General features: G+C 62.8%; 3 protein-coding genes across 9 annotated transcripts; 2 read left to right on the top strand and 1 right to left on the bottom strand.

Moving 5' to 3' along the window:
* Positions 1–357: 357 nt before the first annotated feature.
* Positions 358–19202, top strand: TRPM5 (transient receptor potential cation channel subfamily M member 5). 2 transcript variants are annotated; one of them, XM_025355353.1, is made up of 24 exons: positions 358–477; positions 1141–1321; positions 2176–2342; positions 2971–3154; positions 4898–4962; positions 5132–5323; positions 5667–5769; positions 7441–7559; positions 8027–8377; positions 8449–8589; positions 8658–8781; positions 9282–9427; positions 9890–10002; positions 10254–10346; positions 10468–10726; positions 11345–11463; positions 11837–11969; positions 12064–12238; positions 15815–15968; positions 16448–16629; positions 16923–17055; positions 17621–17693; positions 18113–18179; positions 18676–19202. In XM_025355353.1, the coding sequence occupies exons 1-24, from the start codon at positions 361–363 to the stop codon at positions 18780–18782; spliced, it is 3498 nt and encodes a 1165-aa protein (XP_025211138.1). In that variant the 5' UTR covers positions 358–360; the 3' UTR covers positions 18783–19202. The 2 variants fall into 2 exon arrangements, with proteins under 2 accessions (XP_025211138.1, XP_025211137.1); XM_025355352.1 differs by having other exon boundaries at positions 361–477; positions 18673–18810.
* Positions 19203–19825: 623 nt separating this feature from the next.
* Positions 19826–23257, bottom strand: TSSC4 (tumor suppressing subtransferable candidate 4). 6 transcript variants are annotated; one of them, XM_025355358.1, is made up of 4 exons: positions 22947–23257; positions 21603–21912; positions 21264–21420; positions 19826–21103 (listed from the first exon to the last, which is right to left on the bottom strand). In XM_025355358.1, exon 4 carries the CDS (start codon positions 21078–21080, stop codon positions 20091–20093), a length of 990 nt encoding a protein of 329 aa, XP_025211143.1. In that variant the 5' UTR covers positions 21081–21103; positions 21264–21420; positions 21603–21912; positions 22947–23257; the 3' UTR covers positions 19826–20090. The 6 variants fall into 6 exon arrangements, with proteins under 6 accessions (XP_025211143.1, XP_025211142.1, XP_025211144.1 ...); XM_025355357.1 differs by having other exon boundaries at positions 21772–21912; XM_025355359.1 differs by lacking the exon at positions 21603–21912 and having other exon boundaries at positions 19826–20869; positions 21062–21103.
* Positions 22510–23699, top strand: LOC112605666. The gene has a single exon (XM_025355361.1). The coding sequence runs from the start codon at positions 22665–22667 to the stop codon at positions 23571–23573; it is 909 nt and encodes a 302-aa protein (XP_025211146.1). The 5' UTR covers positions 22510–22664; the 3' UTR covers positions 23574–23699.
* Positions 23700–24470: the final 771 nt, after the last annotated feature.

Raw genomic sequence — 24470 nt, 5'->3', positions numbered from 1 at the left:
AAGGCCTCTGGAGAATCGTCTGCAGGTGTGGCTGACCTGAGGTGCCCAGATTGGGGTGAGTAGAGGAACCAGGAGCCAGTGGCAGAGCCCCACACATCCCATCCTCACCTGGAAAGGAGCTTGTTTGGGGCGGTGCTACGGCAAGAGACAGAGCTGCAGGGGGTCGCTGGGCAGGGCCCGTCTGGAGAGAAGATCCCTGGGGCAGAGATGCCTGGGGCAGTCCCCAGGTCTCCTTGTGCATGTCGGCTGGAGAGGGGCTTCCTAGGGGAAGGCAGCACCCACCCCCTGAGGGGAGGGAGGCGGGGATGGGCATTCCCAGCCCTCAAGGGCCGGGGTATCCCTGCATCTCTAGAGGCCGTCATGCAGGATGTCCAAGGCCCCCGTACCGGAAGCCCCGGGGATGCTGAAGACCGGCAGGGGCTAGGCTTGTGCAGGGGCGAGGTCGACTTTGGAGGGTCTGGGAAGAAGCGAGGCAAGGTAGGGGCAGTCCCCAGGCCTCGGGCGATGTCTGTGTTGACCTGGAACCCATGAGCCCCCATTTCCTTCCCTGGAAGCTGAGTGCCAGGGTCCTCCCCACCCCTGGGGTCTGCTCCCCGGGGGCCATATTCAGACCCCCAGACAAGCAGAGTTCCAGAGCTGGAAGGAGTGGCTCTGGCCAGCCTCCTACCTCCCTGCGATAACCGGGACCCCTGAGGTCCCCCCGAGAGATTCGGAGGTGCAAGGTTAGGTGCATCCAAGGCCCCACCTCTGACCAGTGCCCTCAGCTCACTGAGGAGGATGCCAGCCCAGAGAGGGGTCAGGACTCTTCAGGTCACACGGCAGGTCAAAGGAGGACTGGCTCTGTCCCAAAAGGGGTATTGGGGGCCACTCTCCTCCTGCTACCTGCCACCAGGAACCAGCACCTCCCCAGTGCCCCCTGTGTCCAGCCCCCTTGATGCCCAGAACCTCCCCAGTGCCCAGTGTCCCCTCGTGTCCAGCCCCCTTGATGTCCAACACCTCCCTAGTGCTGAGTGCCCCCCATGTCCAGCCCACAAATGCTCAGCACCTCCTCAGTGCCTCCTGTGTCCAGCCCACCCCAATGCCCAGCAGTTCCCGTGCCCCGTGCCCCGAAAGCCCTGAGCTGCAGCCCCCGCCTTGCAGTTTGTACGGGTGCTGAGCGGAGTGGCCCCGTCTGTGCTCTTTGACCTGATGCTTGCTGAGTGGCACCTGCCAGCCCCCAACCTGGTGGTGTCCCTTGTGGGCGAGGAGCAGCCTTTCGCCATGAAGTCCTGGCTGCGGGACGTACTGCGCAAGGGGCTGGTGAAGGTGGCTCAGAGCACAGGTGAGTCCCCACCCCTCACGGCAGCCCGAGGCCCTGACTCTCCACCCCACCCGGCACGGGCAGCGCCCCCACCCCACACAGCGGCCTGAGGCCCTGACTCTCTGGACCATCAGGAGAACATTTCCCGAAACTGCCCACCTGTCCTCTGCAGTACCCACAGGTGCAGCAGTGCCTATGTACTGGACCAGGGCCTCCCCGAGCTGGGCCTGGCCCTTCCTTAGAGCTGCCCCCTCCACTACGAGATGTCCCTGCTCCCACATACCTGGGACCAAAGCACCCCAGTGTATACAGGGTGGGACCCCGTGGGGAGGCAGTCGGGCCAGCCAGCTGTAGGGGCCAGAGTCCAATGACTGGGCTCTTTTTTGAGGCAGCTTGGCCTATGCAACACCCTGGAGAAGGGCCTGAGGTTTCAGGGACCCTCACTAAAGAAATGACTGTGGCAAACTCAAAGAGATCTTCCAGCCAGACATGGCCGAGGGCTTTGTAAAAGTTTGGGAAAACATCCTGGGATTCTGGCCCAGCAGAGGCAGCTGGACAGAGCTGTGTCGGATTTGTCCCGGAGGGACCCCAGAGGAAGGACTGGGCCCCAGCATGTGTGCTCCAGGTGGGGTGGGGGTGCCACTTCACAGGTTCTGGGCCCAGCCAGTCCCACTGCTGCCCAGTCCCCAGTCCTTGGGTGGCTGTCTTGCCATCTCTGGGCCTGGACTTCCCCACCCCGCCTTGAGGTATTCCCCAGCACCCACCACTGGCTCCCAGGTAACTGGCTGCTGATTGGGCCTAAGTGTTAGGGTGTGGGGCCAACTAGGAAAGACCTGGGCGGTGCAGCACAGTGAGCCCCTCCTCCGTCCCCACAGGAGCCTGGATCCTGACCAGTGCCCTCCACGTGGGCCTGGCCCGGCATATCGGGCAGGCCGTGCGCGACCACTCGCTGGCCAGCACATCCACCAAGGCCCGTGTGGTTGCCGTCGGCATGGCCTCTCTGGGCCGCGTCCTGCACCGCCGCATTCTGGAGAAGGCCCAGGTGCACATCCAGCTCCCAGCACCACGACTGCTGGGGGCCTGGAGGCAGGGGCTCAGAAGGGTTTGGGCAGCGGGCAGAGAGCTCTGGGAGGACAGGATTCGGGCTGGAGGAGGAGCAGGGATCGGACAGAGCAAGCACGCGGCCGGCAGGTGGCAGTACCGCATAGGGAACGGCCAGTGTAGAACGTGGCGAGGTCCCTCGCCTCCTCCTATACCACGTGGGCCCAGGCCCCAAGCCCTGTCCAAGCCTGGACAAGCAACTTCCGTCCCCCATGCTGGGGTCTGTCTAAGGCACTGCTGAGGGAGGCCCAGGCTGCCCCTGGTGGATGTCTGGACACCAGCCCTAGAGTCGGGAAGGAGGAGCTTCCGGCAGCCCCGGCTGTCTCCATGGCTCTGTCTAAAAGAACCTGCTCCCCACCGCCCCTGCCCCTGACTGTCAAAGGAGGGTCCCCGGGCCCCAGCTGTTGGTCCCTCCTTTTGTCTGAAGGGTGGGGAAACCAAGGCTCAGGCAGAAGCCTTGTGCAGGGCCCCATAGTGTAGTGTGTATGGCCTGGCAGGGAGGATCCCACAGCGGGACCCAGCCCAAGCTGCCTCCCGAGGGCTCAGCCTCGTCTCCCTGATGGGCACAGGAGGATATTCCTGTCCACTACCCCGAGGATGACGGCAGCAGCCAGGGGCCTCTCTGTTCGCTGGACAGCAACCTCTCCCACTTCGTCCTGGTGGAGCCAGGCCCCCCGGGGAAGGGCGATGGGCTGACGGAGCTGCGACTCAGGCTGGAGAAGCACATCTCGGAGCAGAGGACAGGCTACGGGGGTGAGGCCCGCCCCAGCCACCCAGGAAAGCTGCCGGCGGCCAACTGCCTTGGGACCCAGTGGGGATCCAGGGACCCGCCTATGGGAGTGAGGGGGTGACCGCCAGGGAGAAGGAGGAGGGCTTCCCAGGCAGAACACAGCCAGCATGGCTGGGCACCAAGACCTGGGCCGTGGGGGCCTGGGAGGAGGAGCTGTCTGGGCAGGGCGGTGCAGGAGGCACAGCTGGATAGAGTGGGTCTGGCTGGGCAGTGACATTCCCACCAGAGCAGGTGGAGTTCTGTTTTCACTGGGCCTTGCCGTGGTCAGAGGCTCTGGGGCGTGAGTTGAAAGAGGGCTACTTCCTGCCACCAGGCGTGAGGTACGCTGCCACCAGAGGGCAGCGTCACCCGACAAATGGGCACCTCTGGCCAGTCGCACTTTCAAAAGCTGGACTTACTAAGAAAATGCTAGTGTGTAAATAATATTCATAAACAAAGCATATAATTATTTATAACGTCTATGAACAATATACAATATTTAGAAACAAAAAATGGTTTTTTGTGGGCAGTTTTTGGGTGGGCAGTTTCGGGAAATGTTCTCCGGATGGCCCAGAGAGTCAGGGCGTCGGGCTGCCGTGTGGGGTGGGAGCGCTGCCTGTGCCGGGTGGGGTGGAGAGTCAGGGCCTCGGGCTGCCGTAATTTCTTGGCAAGGCCAACTGAGCCTTTTTTTTTTTTTTTTTTTTTTTTCTGGTAGAATCTCACTCAGTCCCCCAGGCTGGGGTGCAGTGGTGCAATCTCAGCTCACTGCAGCCTCCACCTACCGGGTTCCAGCAATTCTTCTGCCTCAGCCTCCCGGGTAGCTGGGATCATAGGCATGTGCCACCATGCCTGGCTTTTTTTTTTTTTTTTTTTTTTTAAGTAGAGATGGGGTTGCACCATGTTGGCCAGGCTGGACTTGAACTCCTGACCTCAGGTGATCCGCCTGCTTTGGCCTCCCAAAGTGCTGAGATTACAGGCAGGAGCCACTGTGCCTGGCCAACTGAGCACTCTTTAGAAATGAAAACACGAAATCTCATCAAACTCTGGGGACACAGGCAGAGGGTCCTGCTCTGCTCTGCAGAAGCCCTGCTGGCCCGGGCACCGTTTGGCCAGGTCTGGTTTATCCTCGAGATTCAATCAGGAGGCACCTTTCAAAGTCAGGGCCCGCCTGGGAGCCCAGTTCCCTGTGGGTGATTCTAAGGCACCTCCAGTCAATTCGCTCCCTCACAGAAGACGAGGGCAGGTCCAGGATTCTCTGGGGGCTTCACATGTAGAAGTCTCATTTGCAGCTTCTGTTTGGGGGAGAAACCTGAAGACTCCCTCCTTACCTCTTTGGTTTGCTGAGTGGTCAGGAGCAGCCCGCCCAGCAGAGCTCCCTCGATGGTCGAGATGCTGCCTCTGCCACGCTCAGCGTGTGTGTGTGGTGTGGCGGTGCACCTGCAGGGCTGGGGGCTCCGTTTCCTCCATGTCACTTTGTATTTTAACAGCCGTAGGCCAGCTCTTGCCACAAAGTCTGCATGCTGGGCAGTGGGGGTTAGAACTGGAGCCCCCGGCCCCCATATGGCAGGGGCTATAATAGCGGCCTGTGCCACATAGCCCAGACGAAGCCCTCACTTTATTCGGAAGAGCTAGCTTTTGACCAGAAAATGTGGTGGCCTGAGAGCCTGAGATCCGGGTGGTCACCCGAGGCAGAGTGTCCTCAGGCCTCACGGGTACCCTGTCCACAGGCACTGGCAGCATCGAGATCCCTGTCCTCTGCTTGCTGGTCAATGGTGATCCCAGCACCTTGGAGGTAGGGGCCTGGCTGAGGCCCCCTGGCTGGCTGAAGCCTTGTGGAGGGGTTTGGTGGATTCTGGGCGACCCTGGGACGGGGCTGGAAGGGATGGGGGGCCCCCCGACACCTGCAGCCAGATGTTGCCGGGATGATCTGGGCTCCACTCTCCCCTCCCTCCCCGTCTCAGAGGATCTCCAGGGCTGTGGAGCAGGCTGCCCCGTGGCTGATCCTGGCAGGCTCAGGGGGCATCGCCGATGTGCTCGCTGCCCTGGTGAACCAGCCCCACCTCCTGGTGCCCAGGGTGGCTGAGAAGCAGTTTAAGGAGAAGTTCCCCAGCGAGCATTTCTCTTGGGAGGACATCGTGCGCTGGACCAAGCTGGTATGCGCTTCCCCCTCCCCTGTCCTCCCGACCCTCCTCCCGGGGTGGCGCTGGTCCTCTCGGAGAGCCCCTGCTGATACAGCCTCCAGCCCACTCCCCCCACCTCAGACTGCCGGGCCCCCCTCCCGCTCTCGCTTCAGGCCCACAGGGAGCAGAGGGACCCAGGCAGCCCCTTGGTCTGCGGGTGGTCCCGGGCCGGGCCCAGTGGGTGGTGGGCACACGGGCTGCAAGGCTCACCTGGGGACACTGCCTGTGCCTCCGCTGTTGTCGACCACAGCCTGCCTCTGCCCCTGCCCCTGTCCTGGCTGAGGCGGCCCCATCGGGGTTCTGTTCTGGTGCCCAGCTGCAGAACATCACCTCACACCAGCACCTGCTCACCGTGTACGACTTTGAGCAGGAGGGCTCCGAGGAGCTGGACACAGTCATCCTGAAGGCGCTGGTGAAAGGTGAGGGCGGGCAGGGTGGGCACGGCAGGCACCATCAGGCGGCTTCATGCTCGGAGACACTCTGGGGTTTGGCAGCCTGGCCATTTGGGACGCTCGCCCGCCTGTCCCTTCCCGGGAAAGATGACACGTGATTCATGCATCTCTCTGTATTTGGCAAGTTTTATGACATGTGTTTTTTACCACAGCTTAAAACTATACTTAAAGCTCTCAATTCAGTGGGTTTTCTTTTTTAGTGGGGGAGGTTGTTTTTTGTTTGTTTTGGTTTTTGGTTTTTTGAGATGGAGTCTCGCACCGTCGCCCGGGCTGGAGTGCAGTGCTGCGATCTTGGCTCACTGCAACCTCCTCCTCCCGAGTTCAAGCGATTCTCCTGCCTCAACCTTCCAAGTAGCTGGGATTACAGGTGCCCGCCACCACACCCAGATAATTTTTTGTATTTTTAGTAGAGATGGGGTTTCACTATCTTGGCCAGGCTGGTCTCAAACTCCTGACCTCGTGATCTGCCCGCCTGGACCTCCCAAAGTGCTGGGGTTACAGGCGTGAGCCACCACGCTGGCCAATTCAGTGGTTTTTAGTATATTCGCGAGGTGGGGCAACCATCACTGTTATCTAATTCCAGAAGCCTTCATCGCCCCAGAAGGAGCCCATACCCCTTGGCACTCACTCCCCATTTTCCCCCAGCCCCTGGGAACCAGCGATCTGCTTCCTGTCTCTATGGATTTGCCGACGGGCGTTTCGTGTCCATGGCTCCCTGCAGGGGCGGGAGGGTTTCACGGTTCATCCGTGTTGCAGCGTATACCATTTCATGCTTCATTCCTTCTGTAAGGCGGAGTCAGGTTCCAGCCTGTGGACAGACTGTGGCTGATGCATCCGTTCACCCGCCGATGGAAAATTTTGATCAGCATTTGATGTGCTTTTTGTTGGAGACAAACACGTGCTGAAGGGCTGGCTGCTGGCAGGCAGACATAGCCCCAGCAGGGAGGGGCGCTGCTGAGCAGGGTCTGGGGACACCTTGAGTGAGGGGCTGCTCTGGGAAGGGTGTCTGAACTGCGGGTAGCTCGGGATTTAGCAACCTCACCAGGACGAGGAGGTCAACGGAGCTCCCCTGTTTAGGAACCTCCCTGTTTAGGAGCTCCCCGACCCCTTCTCATGAGTCTCAGTTTGGTCCCAGCGGCCTGAGAGAAGTACCGTAGTCTTATGGGGTCTACGACTGTGGAGGCTGAGGCTGGCGAGGACGGTGGTCTCCAGCAGATGCACCCGGCCCAGGTGCTGCAGGCCTCCCTCGAGTGACCCTGGTGACCTCACCAAGTCATGGTCAAATGCCCTTGCCCGTGGAGGAAACATGGCCCAGCGTGCTACCCTGACAACATCCAGGAAGTGGCCTCAAGGCCCAGGTGTTAGCTGGGGTACCCCCGTTGCGGCCAAGGAAGGTGCCTCACATGGGAGCAGATGGGCCATGCTGACACAGACCAGGGCAGTGCGCCTTCTCCTGGGGTTTGCACAAAGTCTTATGCCTCCTGCTGGTGTTCAGAAGTGGCACATGTGCCCCCTCAAGTCCCAGCGTGAAGTTCCCGTTTCCGCGTCTCTAGGCAGCCCACCTTCGGGGACCCTGTGCCCCAGCTCTGTCAGGCCCTCAGCTTCACCCTCGCCAGTGCCCGCCTGCTCTGCCCACAGCCTGCAAGAGCCACAGCCAGGAGCCTCAGGACTATCTGGATGAGCTCAAGCTGGCCGTGGCCTGGGACCACGTGGACATCGCCAAGAGTGAGATCTTCAATGGGGACGTGGAGTGGAAGGTGCCTCCCAGTCTGGCCCCCCCCCCTCCCCCCCCCCCCCCCCCCCCCCTCCCCCTCCCCCTCCCGGCACTGCCCAAGCTGCCTACGCTGCCTGCTTCTGCACCCTGCGGGCTGCTTGGCTGAGCCCACTCTGCCCAACTGTCCTAAAGTCTGGGGCAAGACCAGGCCACACGGTTCCGCCCGGGGTTCTGCCTCGCTCGCTGGCCCAGGCAGAGCCGGCTGGGTGCCAGCTGTCCCCAAAGCCCAAGGCGGTCGTGACACCCTCAGCATTTTCTCACGACTGGCCCCTCTGTGCTCGCCCCAACTCAGGGGGCAGGTTGGGGTGCAGGAGAGCGCGAGGGTCTGCGTGACCTGGCCCTGGGGATGGGGTCCCTGTGCTCCCTGCTCTCTCCTTCCTTGGGCCCCCCTCCTCCTGTCTCTCACTCACTCTCTTGCCCTCCTTCCCTTGGGTTTCCATGGCCACCAAGTCCTGTGACCTGGAGGAGGTGATGGTGGATGCCCTGGTCAGCAACAAGCCCGAGTTTGTGCGCCTCTTTGTGGACAACGGCGCGGACGTGGCTGACTTCCTGACGTATGGGCGGCTGCAGCAGCTTTACCGCTCCGTGTCGCCCAAGAGCCTGCTCTTCGACCTGCTGCAGCGGAAGCAGGAGGAGGCCCGGCTGACGCTGGCCGGCCTGGGTGCCCAGCAGGCCCGGGAGCCACCCACGGGGCCACCCGCCTTCTCCCTTCACGAGGTCTCCCGTGTACTCAAGGACTTCCTGCAGGACGCCTGCCGAGGATTCTACCAGGACGGACGGCCGGGGGGCCGCAGGAAGGCGGTGAGCGGGGCTCCAGGGAACGGGGGGTGAGACAAGGGCCACAGTGGGAGGCCGACGCCCATGTCCTCCAGGAGAAGGGCCCGGCCAAGCAACCCACAGGCCAGAAGTGGCTGCTGGACCTGAACCAGAAGAGTGAGAACCCCTGGCGGGACCTCTTCCTGTGGGCCGTGCTGCAGAACCGCCATGAGATGGCCACCTACTTCTGGGCCATGGTGAGCCGAGGCCGCGGGCCCAGCGTGGGGGCGGGGGAGGGACGGCCTCCTGAGACCGGGTCTCCTAGGGCCAGGAAGGTGTGGCAGCCGCTCTGGCTGCCTGCAAAATCCTCAAAGAGATGTCGCACCTGGAGACGGAGGCCGAGGCGGCCCGAGCCATGCGCGAGGCGAAGTACGAGCAGCTGGCCCTGGGTGAGTGACCGGCCGGGGCCAGGCCCGCGTGTCGGGGGAGGATGTGATAGAGGGTCAGACAAAGGGTCCTGGGCCTCGCCAGGGCCGCTTGTTACCGCTGTGGGGCTCCAGGTACCCTCAGTGGCCTCCTCTGTAGGAGAGGACAGACGGCTCTGCCTGGGATGGAGGCGGCCCCAGACCCTGAGTGTGGGACCGCTGGGCATGTGGTGAGGAAGATAGAGCCTCACGCCCCAGGCATGCACTGGGCCCTGCCGCGGGACAAGGGACATTCAGGGCGGCGGAGGCCCCCTCATCCTGCTGGGGGAGGGAAAGAGCCAGGGAAGGACAAAGGGTCAGGAAGGGTCCAGAGCAGGCCAGGCGGGGGCAGAAGGCCTGGCTGGGCCCTGGGAGGTGAACACAGGGTGCGGCCACAGACCCTAGGTCTGGGCGGGGGATGGACGAGGGGCGTTGGGGGCCGGGCATCGGTGTCTTGTCCTAGCGGCCAGGGTCTCCGGGGGCAGACCTCTTCTCTGAGTGCTACAGCAACAGTGAGGACCTCGCCTTCGCCCTGCTGGTGCGCCGGAACCGCTGCTGGAGCAAGACCACCTGCCTGCACCTGGCCACCGAGGCGGACGCCAAGGCCTTCTTTGCCCACGATGGCGTGCAGGTGAGTGCCAGCTGGCCTGGGGGAGAGCTGCCAGGGGGCAGGGCTGGCAGGCGAGCTGGGCCCAGCTTGAGTTGACTTCGCAGCCTGCGGCTGCCCTGTCACTCCTGTCCCCAGCACAGGGGAGCGGGGTGGGGCTTCTGTTCCTGGAAGGCGCCCCCCTGGCTTCCTCCACCAGGCACATTCCTGCCTCTGGGCTCAGCGGAAGTGCCACTTCCTCCTCTCAGTCCTTCCCGACCACCAAGCCCAATCTTTTCCCTAGTGAAGGGCACAGCAGCTCAACCCACACCCCTGCGATGAGCGTCCCGAGGAGCATGTCCCCCACCAGGACAGGGGCTCCGGGAGGGAAGGCTGGGCTGGGCGCCCCTTCAGCTCACGTGGGCCAGGCACCTGGGCATTCCTGGGGCAGGGCATAGCCTGGACGAAAGTGCATAGGTGGAGCCAACAGTTTTGCCTTCACCTCAGGCCTTCCTGACCAGGATCTGGTGGGGGGACATGGCTGCGGGCACGCCCATTCTGCGGCTGCTAGGAGCCTTCTTCTGCCCCGCCCTCGTCTATACCAACCTCATCACCTTCAGGTGGGTCAGGCCTGTGGGCTGCCTGCTGGCTGGGGCAGGTACCAGTGCATGTGCTGGAACCACAGGGAGGGCCTGGGCCTCGCTGGTGCTGGTGGCAGCCTGACTCTGTAGCCCCCAAGTCCAGACTCCCTGCAGGTCCCACTCCCCACAGTCCTTGCACCCAGTGGGCACTTTGATGGCCAAGCACCCGGAGCCACGCAGGCGCCTCTGGGAGTCCTTCCTGCAGGCCCTGAGCTCTCCTGTGCTTGCAGTGAGGAAGCCTCCCTGAGGACAGGCCTGGAGGACCTGCAGGAGCTGGACAGCCTGGACATGGAGAAGAGTCTGCTGTACGGCCTGCACAGCCGGTGCGAGGCAGAGGGCCGGGCAGAGTGGAGGGGACCGGTGGGTGGTGGCTGGGAGGCTGGACTGTGGTGGGGCACCCAGCTGGGCGCCAGCCTCACCGCTGTGGCCTTCTCTGCGGCACAGGGTAGAGGAGATGGTGGAGGCGCCGAGGGCTCAGGGTGGCCGAGGCCCGCGTGCTGTCTTCCTGCTCACACGCTGGCGGAAGTTCTGGGGCGCTCCCGTGACTGTGTTCCTGGGGAATGTGGTCATGTACTTCGCCTTCCTCTTCCTGTTCACCTACGTCCTGCTGTTGGACTTCAGGCCGCCCCCCCAGGGACCCTCGGGGCCCGAGGTCACTCTCTACTTCTGGGTCTTTACACTGGTGCTGGAGGAAATCCGGCAGGTAGGTGGCCACACTAGCTTGGGTCCCCTCCACTCTGCAGCTTCAGGTTGGGCAACCTAAGCTGGGTCCTGCCCTCTCGGGGTGGGGCTATCCATCTGTAGAACAAGAACAGCACGGGGCCTCCCACCTTCCCAGTCACCAGTGGCCATGATCCTGGTCAAGGACCCAGCCCTGAGCCCTGCTCCAGACCGAGCCCTGAGCCCTGCTCCAGACTGAGCCTTCATCCCTGCTCCAGACCGAGCCCTGAGCCCTGCTCCAGACTGAGCCTTCATCCCTGCCCCAGACTGAGCATGACCATGGTCTCCTTCGTCAGAGTCTGAACCCTGACCTGTATCACAGACTGAGTCCAGACACTGAATAAACTGATCCCTAGACTCTGGGCACAAAAAGCCCTGACTCCAAGTGAAGACTGACCTCAGCTTCTGTCCCCAGACAGCCCTGGAATAGCTTCAGTGGACCCCCAGTCCCACTGGTAGCCTGGGCCCTGGTCATAGATGGAACCCCGATCCCCATGGCACACTGAACCCTGATCCTTACAGATCTGAGCTTGTCCAGGTAGGGCTGTCCCCAGCGAGGGGGCCTGGACAGCTATCAGTGGACTGCCTGCCTCCCTCCCAGGGCTTCTTCACAGATGAGGACACACACCTGCTGAAGAAGTTCACACTGTATGTGGGGGACAACTGGAACAAGTGTGACATGGTGGCCATCTTCCTGTTCATCGTGGGTGTCACCTGCAGGTCTGTGGGGCCCAGAGGCCGTGTGGCCTCAGGGGGGCTTGTGGGCAGGCTTCCAGATGAAGCCACTCAGGTCGGGTGTGGTGGTGGCACCTGTGGTCCCAGCTACTCAGGAGGCTGAGGTGGGTGGGTCACTTGAGCCAGGGAATTTGAGGCTGCAGCAAGCTGTGATCACGACACTGCACTCCGGCCTGGGTGACAGAGCAAGACCCTGTCTGCTAAAAATAAATAAACAAAAGATGAAGCCACTCAGGGCCTCAGGAGTCCTGGCCTGGCCCTGGCCCTGGCCCTGCCCACACCCAGCATGCTGTGTGCCCCTGGGGAAGGCTCTGCCCCTCTCTGGGCCCCGCGGCCGCATCAGCCTCCCACCCTCCAGGATGCTGCCCTTGGCGTTTGAGGCTGGCCGCACAGTCCTCGCCATGGACTTCATGGTGTTCACGCTGCGGCTGATCCACATCTTTGCCATACACAAGCAGCTGGGCCCCAAGATCATCGTGGTGGAGCGCATGGTGAGCCCTGGGCCTGGCCCTGGAGGGACAGACAGCCCCTGCCTGGGCCCCTGGCTGGCCGCTGATGCCCCTCTTTCTGCCCCACCCTGTGAAGATGAAGGACGTCTTCTTCTTCCTCTTCTTTCTGAGCGTGTGGCTCGTGGCCTACGGCGTCACCACCCAGGCGCTGCTGCACCCCCATGACGGCCGCCTGGAGTGGATCTTCCGCCGGGTGCTCTACCGGCCTTACCTGCAGATCTTCGGGCAGATCCCACTGGACGAGATCGATGGTTTGCACACAGCCAGCGGGGGCGGGGTGGGGAGCAAGTGGAGCCCTGTGTGCACAAGCCCTGGGCACGAGTCTCTCCAGAGGGGTCTGCTGGGGCCAGGGAGACCCTAGCCTGGGGCAGAGATGGCAAAAGTGGCTGAGGCCTGGTCCCCAGGCCCCCCACACCCCAAAGGGCCAGGCCTGGTTCCCGAGGCAGAGGCAGCTCCAGTCACGGAGCCCCGACCTGGGGCCTTGGGCTGGGAAGGAGACACAAGGAGACCCCAAGGCAGCCAGGACTGGCCTGCTTGGGAAGGCCAAGCGGCAAGTCTTGCTCTGGCGGTGGTCTGTCGGGGGCGAAGGGATGGGCAGTCACTAAGGGCACAGATTGGGCCCAAAGGCTGTCCCAGCTATCGTCCAGGGTCTGGACCCTCTGGCTCTCCTCACGGCCCCTGGCCTCTGCCCTTCTCCCACAGGGCCCTGCTTGACCTAGGTGCCCCGTCACCCACCCACCCACCGGAGCCCTTATGCCGTCCTTCCACCATGCGGCCACTCCTAAAGGCACCCTGGCTGCTCCTGGGGACCCACCCCAACGTGTGTGTGGCCTGTCCGTGCCTGTGGGTGTCCCCAGGCCGACCCCTGTAGCTGGCTGGGGCTGGTGGAGGCTCTGGAAACTTTTTCATAAGCCAGTGCAGTGGGGAGGGTGGGGTGGGGGGACAGAGCCGCTTGGCCATGGGGGCCTCTGTGCTGATGGGTTGGTGGGAAGCTCAGGGATGGGGAAGCTCAGGGATGGGGCAAGGACCTGTGCAGTCCCCTGGGATGGCTGGGACTCAGTGAGGAGCCCCGACCTGGGAGGGGACGCACACCTCTGGGAAGGTGGGCCAGCAGCCAGCCAGCCCCTGGGGCCCTCGAGGGGTGCCGTATGCTTGGAGATCCAGCAGAGAAGGTGCTGGAAACATTGTTCAGGCGGTGTCAGGCGGCTGGGGCTGCCCAGCATGGGGCAGTCATGGCACAACGTGCTGCCCAGGCCTGACCCTGACCTCTGTGGAGTGGCGCTCAGGATCTGCGATAAATATTTGTTGATGGGATGACGGCCAGACCGGAGCAAACACAGGCCTCCGGGACAGGCGTGGGCGACGCCGTGATGGAAATCGCCTCTCCCAGCGCGGCTCATTTCCTTGGGCTGTTTTCTTAGCCCCCGCAGCCCCTCCTGACATTTTGGTGTTTGCTCATCACAGGCATTCATTTTCCAGGCCATTAGTTTAACCAGACCCTGCCTGCCTGCGACCCCACCTCACCCTCACCATATGGTCTCCAACACTGCCCTGTCCGCAGGGCCCCTCGGGGCAGGAGGAGCTCTAGACAGGCGCCTCCAGCCGGGGCAGGGTTGGGGGTCCCCCCTTTCTTGAGTGGCTGCCTCTCTGGCGGGCCAGTCCCAGACACCCGTATGGGGAGACAGGCCTGGCCATGGCCTCCTTGTCGATGGGAGAAGGCGGGAAACAGACTCCCGAGGAGCCTGCTCCGAGTGCTGCCCCAGGGAGGTCTGCGGTGCTGCTGGGATCTCTCAGGGAGGTCTGCGGTGCTGCTGGGATCTCAGAACCCTGTGCTGAAACGCCTACAACAGGGCCAGCCCCGGCCGCACACTGAGTCTCAGATGTGTCACTTCCCCTCTCTGAGCTGCAATTCCTTGGGGTCAGTTCAGCTGCCAAGCAAATTTCTGGGCCCTTCAGGCTGAACCCAGCCACTCACTGTGAGCCCCTCTGCTGCTGGGCAGAGAGTCACTCACACATGCTGGGCAGAGAGTCACTCACACACACACGCTGGGCTGCTGGGCAGAGAGTCACTCACACACACACTCTGGGCTGCTGGGCAGAGAGTCACTCACACACGCTGGGCTGAGAGGGAGACTGAGGCTCAGACAGTTTCTGCACAGCCTGCAGTCTCCTCAGAGCCCAGGACAGCCCCCTGCCCCACTCTGCACTCGTGCCAAGCTGGAGCTGGGGTTGAGCTGTGGTGATGAGCTTGTTCTCTGGGGCTCCAGGCCCCAGGGACAATTTAATTTCCAGCCCGGCCTGGTGGCGCCTTCCCAAATCACAGAGTCGGGGAGGGTGTGGGGGTCTCATTCCTCAGAGCTGCTTTTATCAGACAGATTTACGGCTTCACAAACAGGCTCTCCAGGCTGGCCCTGGCCCGCTCCTCCAGAGTGCAGGGACAAGAGGGGTCATCAGTCTGCCCAGGAACAGATTCATGGGCTGGAGGTGGCCAGGGCGGGCAGAGGAGGGGCAGGCCTGGGGTGGGAGCGTGGGGAGGGCTGGTGCTCACTGGCTGCCAGTGCACACACAAACACTCAATAACTCACACACGGGCCAATGTGTCACAATAACTCACTCGGGAGAAACAAGGCAGGAATTCACCCCAGGAAGGAGAACGGACCCCTCCAGCTCAGGACCCAGGCACAGGGGCAGGAACCTGGGAACAGGGAGACCCCCAGAACCCACCACAGGGCAACCTGGAGCTGGCAGGCACCAAGACACACTTGAATGTGCCTGTGTGTGTGCCAGTGTGTTCACACAGACTCACACATGAGCATGTGTGCCAGGCACATCCAAACACATGTACAGGCTCACACAGACACAACCTAGCGTGCAGGCTGGGGAGGGAGGAGAGAGCGGAGCTCCCATTAGGATATGGAGGGGATATGTGGTCCCGGATGGCCGGAGCATGCTCTGGCCTCTGGCTGGGACCCTGAGTACCCTGACTCTCACTGTGGCTCCCTCCTCCCTCCTCCTGCCCTGCAGGCTGGGGTGGGGTGGGGGTCCAAGGCTGAGCCCTGCAATGGAGAAGCTGGTGTGAGGTTCTGGTTTTAAGGGACTGGAGTGAGATCTGCTGCCCCTCCAGGGTATCCCTGCCCAGGGCCGAGGGAGCTCAGCCTGCCAGCTCCCAGAGTGCACTGCCTGAAGAATGTTCTTGACTTGAGTGGCCCAGTGTGGGATCGGTGCCCTCAGGGCTTGCAGCGAGCCCTGTCTGGAGCCTGCTGGCACAATACAGTTTGGAAAGGTGGCGGAATTACTGCCCAGCTTGGAGTATGATCACAGGGGTTAGTGCTGTAACGGCTCTGAGACGTCCTGCAGTAAGGACCCCATCTCCCTTTCCTCAGCAGCTTTCCCAAACCTTCAACAGCAGAGGCTTTTTTGGGATGAGGGGTGGAGGTTTTAACACACGCAACAACCGGCAGAAACCTGTGTCCCGTGACCCCTCTGTCCCCCACCTTCCATCCCTCCAGGGGTCTTGGCTCTACCTCCAGGGCCTGTGGCCCTGGCTGACTCCAGTCCCTGGTGGAAGCCCAGCAGACATGGCAGAGGGGGCCCAGGGTGGGGCTCACCACCTGTCTGGTTCTGGTTTGCTGTGATGGGGGTTTCAGTGCTAAAACCTAGGCCATCCTGGGTGAACTGGGACAGTGGGTCACCTAACTAGCACCTGTGTCCCCTGGGTTCAACACTGAGACTAAGCTCTCTACCTCAGGGCGTTTGCCTGAGGCCGCCCTTGTGGCTGCCCCTGGTCTGGTCCCCACGGTGTTCCCCACGGCACCCTTGCCTTCCAGAAGCCCGTGTGAACTGCTCCACCCACCCACTGCTGCTGGAGGACTCGCCATCCTGCCCCAGCCTCTACGCCAACTGGCTGGTCATCCTCCTGCTGGTCACCTTCCTGTTGGTCACCAACGTGCTGCTCATGAACCTGCTTATCGCCATGTTCAGGTGACTCCAACCAACCCCCGGAGGAGAGCGCCCTGGAGCGGAGGGAGCGGAGGGTCATTCCCCAACACCGCCTCCTTCGCGGTCCACCTGCTGCGCCACAGAGGGTGGGGCTTGGTGCCCCAGGGCAGATAGGAGGCGGCACAGCCTGGACTGCGGGGCTTTGCCTGCCCAAGACCTCGAACTCTGTGGGCCGCCCTCCTGGTCCCAGCAAGCAGGGCCTGGGTCTTTGGGGGACGGGTGCTGTGGCGAGAACTCTGGGCTTGTCCAGGAGAGCAGAGCGGACAGGGGAAGACCCAAGGAGAGTGCAGACGCAGTGCTGGGCCTCGGCCCCTTGTGACACACCCCACAGGCAACGCAGACGCAGTGCTGGGCCTCGGTTTCAAAAAGGGCTCCCCAACAGCAATCAGGGTACAGGTGGGATGCGTCCCCCAGGTGGGCGTGGGGAGCCGGTAGGTGACGGCTCGGCTGTGCCCCTGCAGCTACACGTTCCAGGTGGTGCAGGGCAACGCAGACATGTTCTGGAAGTTCCAGCGCTACAACCTGATTGTGGAGTACCACGAGCGCCCCGCCCTGGCCCCGCCCTTCATCCTGCTCAGCCACCTGAGCCTGGCCCTCCGCAGGGTCTTCAAGAAGGAGGCTGAGCACAAGCGGGAGCACCTGGGTGAGGCCGGGGCCGTGGGTCCCAGGGCGGGGCTGTGCGCTGGAGGCGGGTCTGGAGAGACCTGGGCCCCTCCTCAGCCCCGTGGGTCCTCGGCTGGGCTCTGTGCAGGCTGGCACCGCTGAGCCCGTCCCCCTGCAGCTTGGCCGTCCCTGCACAGGGTTGTTCTCGCCCTCCATCCCCTGGCTGGGCCCCACTCACTCCTGCCGGGCCTACCTCGCCCCGGGACCAGGCCTGGGCTCTGCCACTGAGGCCCATGTGCTCTAGGAACGCTGACTGCCGCCCCGCTTTCCCAGAGAGAGACCTGCCAGACCCCCTGGACCAGAAGGTCGTCACTTGGGAGACAGTGCAGAAGGAGAGCTTCCTGAGCAAGATGGAGAAGCGGAAGAGGGACAGCGAGGGGGAGGTGCTGCGGAAAACCGCCAACAGGTGCGGGGGCCCGTCCTGATCACTGGTGGGTGTCGGGCTGCCTTTAAGCGGGGATGTGCCCTTGGCGTCAGTGACAGAGGATCTGAGCTGGGGAGCCGAAGCTGAACGGGTAGGGGCAGGGCCCTGGCCAAGCCCAAGGGCCTCGCTTTCCAGCCTGACCTGTGCAGGACCCTGCTGGGATGCCCGGCCAGGCGAAAAAGGAGCGTGCACAGTGACTGTGGCGCCCTCCCTGCTGTGGTCTCAGGAGTGGGACTCCCCACCCCGGCTTCCCTCCAGCCCTGGCTGCAGGGGCCTGTTCCCGACTGCCTGCCCTGTACCGTCTTGCTGGGTGGTGTGCCCAGGCAGGGACGGCACCCCAGCCCTACCAGGAAGGCACAGAGCGCTCTGTACCTGTGCCAGGTGCACTTTGAGGGGTCCTGGTGCCACCAGATCTGGGCATGAGGGGGGAAGGGAAAGGGCCAGGGCACCCAGACGGGCACACAGGGAGGCCTGAGGGGATGGGGAGGCTCCCCACACGCGGAGTGCTGCGTGGCCATCCACAGCTACCCGCCTGCTCCTGCCGCAGAGTGGACTTTGTTGCCAAGTACCTCGGGGGGCTGAGGGAGCAAGAAAAACGCATCAAGCATCTGGAGTCACAGGCAAGCAAGCCCCGGAGCTCCTCTCCCTGACGGGAGGCGGGTGGCCGCCTGGGGCCACTGGGACCTGCCCACAGCCCTGCCCGGTCGTTCACAGAAATGAGCCAGACCAGAGCCAGGACAGGAGCACCCCAGTGGGTGGAGGAAGGTCCTGGGGAAGGGGGCCGTCCCCACCTGTGCCTGCTCCCACCCTGCCACTTAAGAGGCCACAGCCTTAAATGAGGGTGTCACATTCACAACCCCTCGCGTTTCACTCTACATGCCTCACGGGAGCCTCACCCACCCCTGCCTTTGAGTGGCAGCTCCCAGAGGGAGGAGTCCCGGGGCAGCGGGGCCCTGGCAGGAGAGGGGAGATGGGGAGGTTGCCTGTCCCCTGCTGTCCTGAGAGCCCTGGAGCTTCCGGACATGTTTCCCTTCTCCAGATCAACTATTGCTCGGTGCTCGTGTCCTCTGTGGCTGACATGCTGGCCCAGGGTGGCAGCCCCTGGAGTAAGCCTGTTTGGGGAGCGTGGGATGAGGGTGGGCATGGGCACCCACCCTGCAGCAGCTGGTGGGAGCAGGTGGGGGACCGTAGGCTGTGCTGTGTACTCTGCCTTCCCTGCCTGGCCTGGGAGTCTCAGGAGGCCTTGGCTGGACACGGTTCTTCAGGGCGGTGTGGGAACCCTCTGATGGAGCCCCGGCCTTGGCCAGGGTCAAATGTGGTTCACTCGGACTCCTGAGGCTCTGCTTGGCGCAGGCCCTACTGGGCTGTCCTGCTCAGGGGGCAAAAGGGCCCCTCAGCCTCACGGGAGTTGCTTTCCTAGTCCCAGGAGTGCAGGCGGAGGCCTGGTTGTCTCTGGGCTCCCCATCTTCCCCAGGCTGGCCTGTGGCGACTCACTCTGGGAGTCATGGCATCCTGGCCCTTGCCTCTGAGCCAGCTACCTCTCCCCTTCCTGGGCCTGCCCTGCTGGCTCCCACCGCTCAGGGGGGCCTTCCTTCCCAGCAGGCTCTCGACACTGTGGCGGGGGAAGCCGGCTGGTGGCCTCTGACCACAGAGGGGGTTTAGATGGCCAGGAACAACCCGGGGCTGGCCAGCCTTCCTCGGACACCTAAGCTGCTTGGCCTGCCATATGTGGGGCCACCTCACCTCAGCAGGCCACCCTGGGTCTTGTGCACTGACCTTTGCCGACCTCCAGCGGAACCCCCAGGGGGCAACAGACCCCCCAGCAGACAATGGCCCTCCTGGTGCCTCACCAGACCCTCACCCAAAGGAACCGCTCCTTGTCCCTCCCGGCCTCCCTGGGGGCACCGCAGTGTCATGGGGCTGTCTACCCTGACAGGCACAACTCCCCGGGCAGAAAACGTGCCCCACCGTAACCCTACCTGGAAACTGACCAGCCTGCACCACAGAAAAGCTGGCCCTGCGGTGCGTCGGGGGAGCACCCCCATCCAGACTGAGCAGCTGCTGTGGGATCCGCACCCACCCCTGCCCTGACTTGTGTTGCCTGACAAGAGACTCATCTTTTTTTGAAACACTACTGGTTAGAATTTCTGCCACTTAAGACCCAAAAGGTCCTTTGGGGCTCAGGTGATTGGCTCCTGGAAGACAGGGCTGGGCACCCACGGCGTCTGTCAGCTGTCCCCCCAACACCCAGTGGCCAGTACAGCACACGCTGGTGTTTATGGCGCTAGGACACAGCCCCTGTTGGTGCCAGTGGCTGCTTTATCTCCAGTGGAGCCTGGAAAACACCCAGATAAAACTGGACCCCTGGCTCAGTCAAACACCTGCCCAAGCCCCCCAACTGCCCACTCACACCCCAGCCTTCTCTGTCCAGACCCATTTTGTCATCTCCCTGTCGCCTCCCAAGCTGTGGTCCGCACTAGGCCTGGGGCTGATGGCATCCTGTGGGCTTTGGTTGGGGGAGGGCAGATTCTGGACCCACTCAGGCCCATTGAGGGTACTCGCTGGACACCTGCCACTGAGCCACAAGCCCTAGAGGAGGCCTGGGGTTGCCAACTCTTGCTGTCACCTGGGTGATCTGCTGTTAAGGGATGCAGGTGTCAGCCACCCTTGAGTGGTCCAGCACTGTCAGGTGTGGGGACCTCTTGCTGCCGACAGACCCCTTTGAGTAAGCAGGGCCCAAATATACAAAAAGTCTGAGAAAGACCCAAAACCTTTATTGTCCCCATCAGGAAGCCAGTGCTTCCAGCCCACACCCCACACCCCAGGAGCCTCAGCAGGTCTCTGCTCGGGAGGACGCCACCTAGAGCTGCAGCCAGGGCCTCCAGTGCCACCTACAGGCAGCCTGCAGGCTTCCTCCCACTCCAGCTGGGCAGTGGCCAGGCTGCCCCTTGACCAGCCCCACTAGGAAGGCAGCAGGATGGCAGTGGCCAGTGTGGTCAGGCTGGGCCATCTCCCTCTCAGACCTCAGCACCTGGGTCCTCAGAGCTGCTGCCCTTGTTCCGGAAGTGGTCTCGACTCCGCTTCCTGCTGCCATGGAAGCCAACAGTCTCCACCGGCGGGAGACCTGTCACAGACCCACTGTGGACAGGCCCTGACAGTGCCTCCACCTCCTGCAGGCCCCCATGGGGGCTGCCCCACTCCTCGGCCTCTGGGCTCCCGGGCCCGGCCAGATGGGCCAGCTCCACAGGGCCCTCGCCCCTGTCTGTGGCAGGGTTCCCAAGGCTACCCCTGCCCGGCTCTCCCACCTTCCCCAGGACCCTCTTCCTCTCGTGTCTGGCCTCGACCCCTCGGACTGGTTTGGTGAAGACGACCCTCCCCTCCCCACAGCTGGAGGGGTCCTGGTTGAAGGAGGACACGCAGTCAGTGGGGGCAGCCAGGCTCTGGGAGCCCAGGAAGGCCAGGGCGGCGGCCTGATTGCTCTGCTCGCTGACCTCGGTCACATCTTCTAGGCTGTACTTGGTCCAGCGCTCAGGGTGTGCCACGTAGTCAGGGACCGGAGGCACCCTTGGGGAGGCAGGGCTCCGATGGGCCCTGCCCAGGCCTGCCACTGGAGACCGGCCTGAGGGCGCTAGGGGCTGCTTGAAGCCTCCATTGTCACTCATGCTCGTGTGGGCCACAGAGGATGGAGCTCTCCTGGCCGCTCCCTCCAGGCAGTCAAAGATGTCACGGCTGCGCTGGGAGAAGGTGGAGCTCATGCCTCTCAGATGGAATGGCTGCACCGTGGCCGGGAGGAGGCCTGACGGGGGTGAGGGGGGTTCATCAGGACCTGAATCCTCCTCCCCAGGCAGCCCCATCGGGGACAGTGCTTCCACTTCGGCACCACCGGGCAAGCTGAGGTCAGAGTCTGAGTCACTGAGGGAGACTGTGTCGGAAGGCAGCGTGTCATACTCCGTCCCGTGCTCGCCCTCCACGCTGGGGGACGGCTCACCTGTCCCTGCATCAGCCATGGGTCCCCAGGGCCACGCCACACCTAAACCAAAACGGCCCAGGAAGTTTGTCTCTCAGGAGGAACAGTATTGAGAATGAGTTCCCCCTGCAGATCCACTGCCCCTGGACAAGTAGAGAATCAACTGACAGAACTGTCCCACACAGGGTGGAGTCCCGCCTCCCCCTCCAAGCCCTCCTCTCACCTCTCTTGGCTGCTGGGTGCCAGTGGTTGACACTGGAGAGTGACTGGACAGCCAAGTGGGCCAGGTGAACGGAGCCCTGATGAAGGTCCTCAGTGGCACAGGCGTGGTCGTCTCAGGCCTGGGAGTGCCCCAGCATTGCCGCTGTTCAGCTGCTCAACTGCAGGTGGGTGGGGTGGGGGAGAGGACCAACTTCAGACCAGAGCACGCATGTGTGAAACAGGTTATGTCCAGTGCCAGCCCATTGTCACCCCTCAAGGTGCCAGGCAGGACCGACCTAAGTCTGGGTTTTCAGAGCCCCTGACAGGCTAGGACTCAGGGTAGGGACTTTTGACTCGTTACCTCATTTAATCGTGCCAACCCTCTGCAGGCAAGCTTGGAGCTACTAAGCGATTTTAGTAGTAAGCAGCCACCCAGGGCTTAAACCCAGGGCTGAGATCAGGCAGGAGGGCCACTTATAAGCTGCTTGCTGTGCAGGGTGAGCAGTTGGTACTCCACAAAGAGCCAGCACCTTCCTGATCCATGGGGAAAAGGTTTGCTCCTATTTGCTGGAAGATCCCCGGGAGCTCCCAAGGAATCTGCAGCCAAGCCCCTGGCATCTGAGGGTCAAGCTCTCAGGAAAGTGGGGTGTCGACCATCACCTTGAGCAGCCCTGCTAGGCAGAGGCAAATCCCCGCAGCTCCTGGAGCGACCTCCAGTGGCCTTCCTCCTGTAACACTCAGCACATACCTTGCCTTTCCAGCTGCCTGGACAAATGCTGCCTCCTGTACCTATTTAGTGGTAGAGTGACTAGATGCCTCAGAGCTTGCGTTTCCAAGCAAAAAAGACGGCCCATCCACACCCTTCTTCACTGTCCTCGGCCATCCATCCACTGACTGCTCTCCTGCTACCAACACTCCTTGCCCGCCCAGGGTGACTTGTGTCTTGTGCACCCAACAAGGATGGGGTCAGGGGTACTATTAGGGACTGTCAGTGCCCTCCACCAGGTCAAACACAGGAAGGACCTCAATTCCTCTGAGGCCTGACTCTCCTCACTGAAGAAGCCACCCCAGGGAAAGGCGATACCCAGTACCCCCCACACTGATGACCGTTTTAAAACTGGCAGGAACGGGGCGGGGGGCATAATTTGTCCAAGTCACACAGTATGTTGCAGACGAAGCTGGAGTTCCAACCAGACCCCTGCTTCCCAGATTCGCACTCCCGTCCTCTGCAGCAGAACGCCGCCGCGGCCAGAAGCAGCCTGGTCAGCGGGGCACTCCGAGGGGGAGCGGGGATCGGGCTGCAAGACAGGGACTCCGGGAGTCCGTTCTCGGGGTTCTCGGCGAGATCCGGCAATAAGTGGAAGGGCAGAGTTGACTCCTTCATGTCCGGAGGCTGAAGGAAGCCGTCTCTTTCTCCACATGAATGCAAAGCCCGGCCTTTCTCCACTCTATGTGCCAGCAAGACCTCCCCGCCAGGGAAAAAACGAACTCTCAGTGCCAAGTTGGCTCTCGGTGCGAAGTCGGGCTGGACAGGCCCGGGTCCGGGCCTCAAGAGGATGCTGGTGGGTGCCAAGGGCCCGGTCGCAAGGTACGGGGGTCGGCGAGCACAGCGAGGCCTCCGAGCTCAAGTGTTAAAGCTGCGCTCGGTGACCTTCCGGAGGCTCGGCCGGCCACCGTGGCCCGTCCTCCCTCAGCACAAACCTACCGGCTCAAGGATGCACGGCCATCTCCATCTTGGTCGGCGCCGCACGTCCGTGCGGCGCGCTCAGCCCTCTGGGAAACCGAGTGCTCTGCCGGCCGAGCGCCGCGGCTTCCGCGCCTGCAGAACTACAACTCCCACAAGGCACTGGGCCGCCACTCCCGACGCCTGTCGGGAGGTGTAGCCCTGTGCGCATGCGCCCGGCCCTCTACTCTACGCCCCGGCTCTTGGGTCCGGCTCGGAAGCGGCCCCGGAAACGACGGCATTTGTTGGGGAACCAAGACCGGAATTGACCAAGAAGAACAGGAAGAGGAGGGGCCAGGCCTGCAATTCCCAGAATGCTCGACGACTAACCGACAGCCGGGCCGGCTTCCCGTGGTCCCAGCGCCACCTGCCGGAAACCGCGAGAACAGCGGCCGCCCCAGGCAGGAAGTGCATCATCTCGTATGGAGAACGAATGCCGTTCCGGCACTTCCGGTCATGACCGGAAGCCGTAACTGTCGCTCCTCCTGGGCTTCGTCAATGCAGCGAGGCGGGGCTCCCCGGGATCCCACGGTCCCGCTCAGGCCAGACGCAGAGGCGGTCCCAGCCCGAGATGAGGACGCGGGGTCGTGGCCGCTGGGTCACGGGTGAAGGGGGCTTTCCCCGCTGGCTGGGCCGACGCTTTCCCACCCCTAGGGGTTTACTGGGCCCTGGCCGCAAACTTGTGGGGCGTCGTCCTCACACAATTGCCCGGCCACGCTGACACCTCTGGGCCCTCAGCTCTGGTGCATTGGTCCGGGCTCCGGGAGGCACTGAGACGTCCCCCGAGGGCGCTGCGGGGAAGCTGGGGCCAGGTCCCTGGTCCTTCCGGGCAGGATGGAGGCCGCTGAACGCTCAAGCTTCCAAGTCAGCGTGGCTGGGTGGGCGGCAGCCGGGAAGGTTTGGCCTCCGCCGTGCTTGGGAGCCTGTCCAGGGGGCAGGTCAGCTGCCCGCCCTGAAAGGGAAGACGAGGGCCCAGGTTCTCCCTTCGACAAGCCGCGTCTCCCTTGGCCACTGGGCCCTGTTGGCACCTTGTGCCCCTTCTCAGCTGGGAGAGTTCATGCCCCACACAGTCAAGGAATCTGAGTTCCCCGTGGCTGCTAGACCTCTGGTCCCTCTGAAAGGCTCGAGAGAGAACTCCCCCAGGGCCTGCTGTCCTGGCATCCGCTGGGAAATAGGATTCAAGGACCTGCTGTGGCTCAGCCTAGAGAAAAGGAGGGGAAGCAGGACCCCCTCCTCGGCCCCCGGTCTGCTGTGCGCCTTTGGGATACCTTATTCCTTAAACTGCTCTTCCCTCCGCACAGGGAACATAGTGGAAAGTAGAGAGGGGGCTCCTTGAACCATCCTGTTACCCCAACCAGTGCAGGCTTGGAAGTTGGGAGCAGCAGGGGAGGAGGGCCTTCTGAGAGACTCTGTAACGCCCTAAAATGCAGGGCTGGGGACAGTTTCCAAATTGGCCCGCAAAGAGGCTGCTGGGAGCCCTAGACATGAATTCCCAGGCACTCATTT

This window comes from Theropithecus gelada, chromosome 14 (genome assembly GCF_003255815.1).
Source record: "Theropithecus gelada isolate Dixy chromosome 14, Tgel_1.0, whole genome shotgun sequence".
Taxonomy (NCBI): domain Eukaryota; kingdom Metazoa; phylum Chordata; class Mammalia; order Primates; family Cercopithecidae; genus Theropithecus; species Theropithecus gelada.
This window is presented reverse-complemented; position numbering and strand designations above follow the sequence as displayed.

What these genes read in the sequence shown, in the direction of transcription:
- TRPM5 (XM_025355352.1), top strand. Translation starts at nt 361, where the DNA reads ATGCAGGATGTCCAAGGCCCCCGTACCGGAAGCCCCGGGGATGCTGAA. An exon ending in TCGTGCGCTGGACCAAGCTG is followed by an intron (nt 5,324 to 5,666) that starts GTATGCGCTTCC and finishes TCTGGTGCCCAG; the next exon opens with CTGCAGAACATCACCTCACA. An exon ending in ATGGGGACGTGGAGTGGAAG is followed by an intron (nt 7,560 to 8,026) that starts GTGCCTCCCAGT and finishes ATGGCCACCAAG; the next exon opens with TCCTGTGACCTGGAGGAGGT.
- TSSC4 (XM_025355358.1), bottom strand. Translation starts at nt 21,080, where the DNA reads ATGGCTGATGCAGGGACAGGTGAGCCGTCCCCCAGCGTGGAGGGCGAG.
- LOC112605666 (XM_025355361.1), top strand. Translation starts at nt 22,665, where the DNA reads ATGCAAAGCCCGGCCTTTCTCCACTCTATGTGCCAGCAAGACCTCCCC.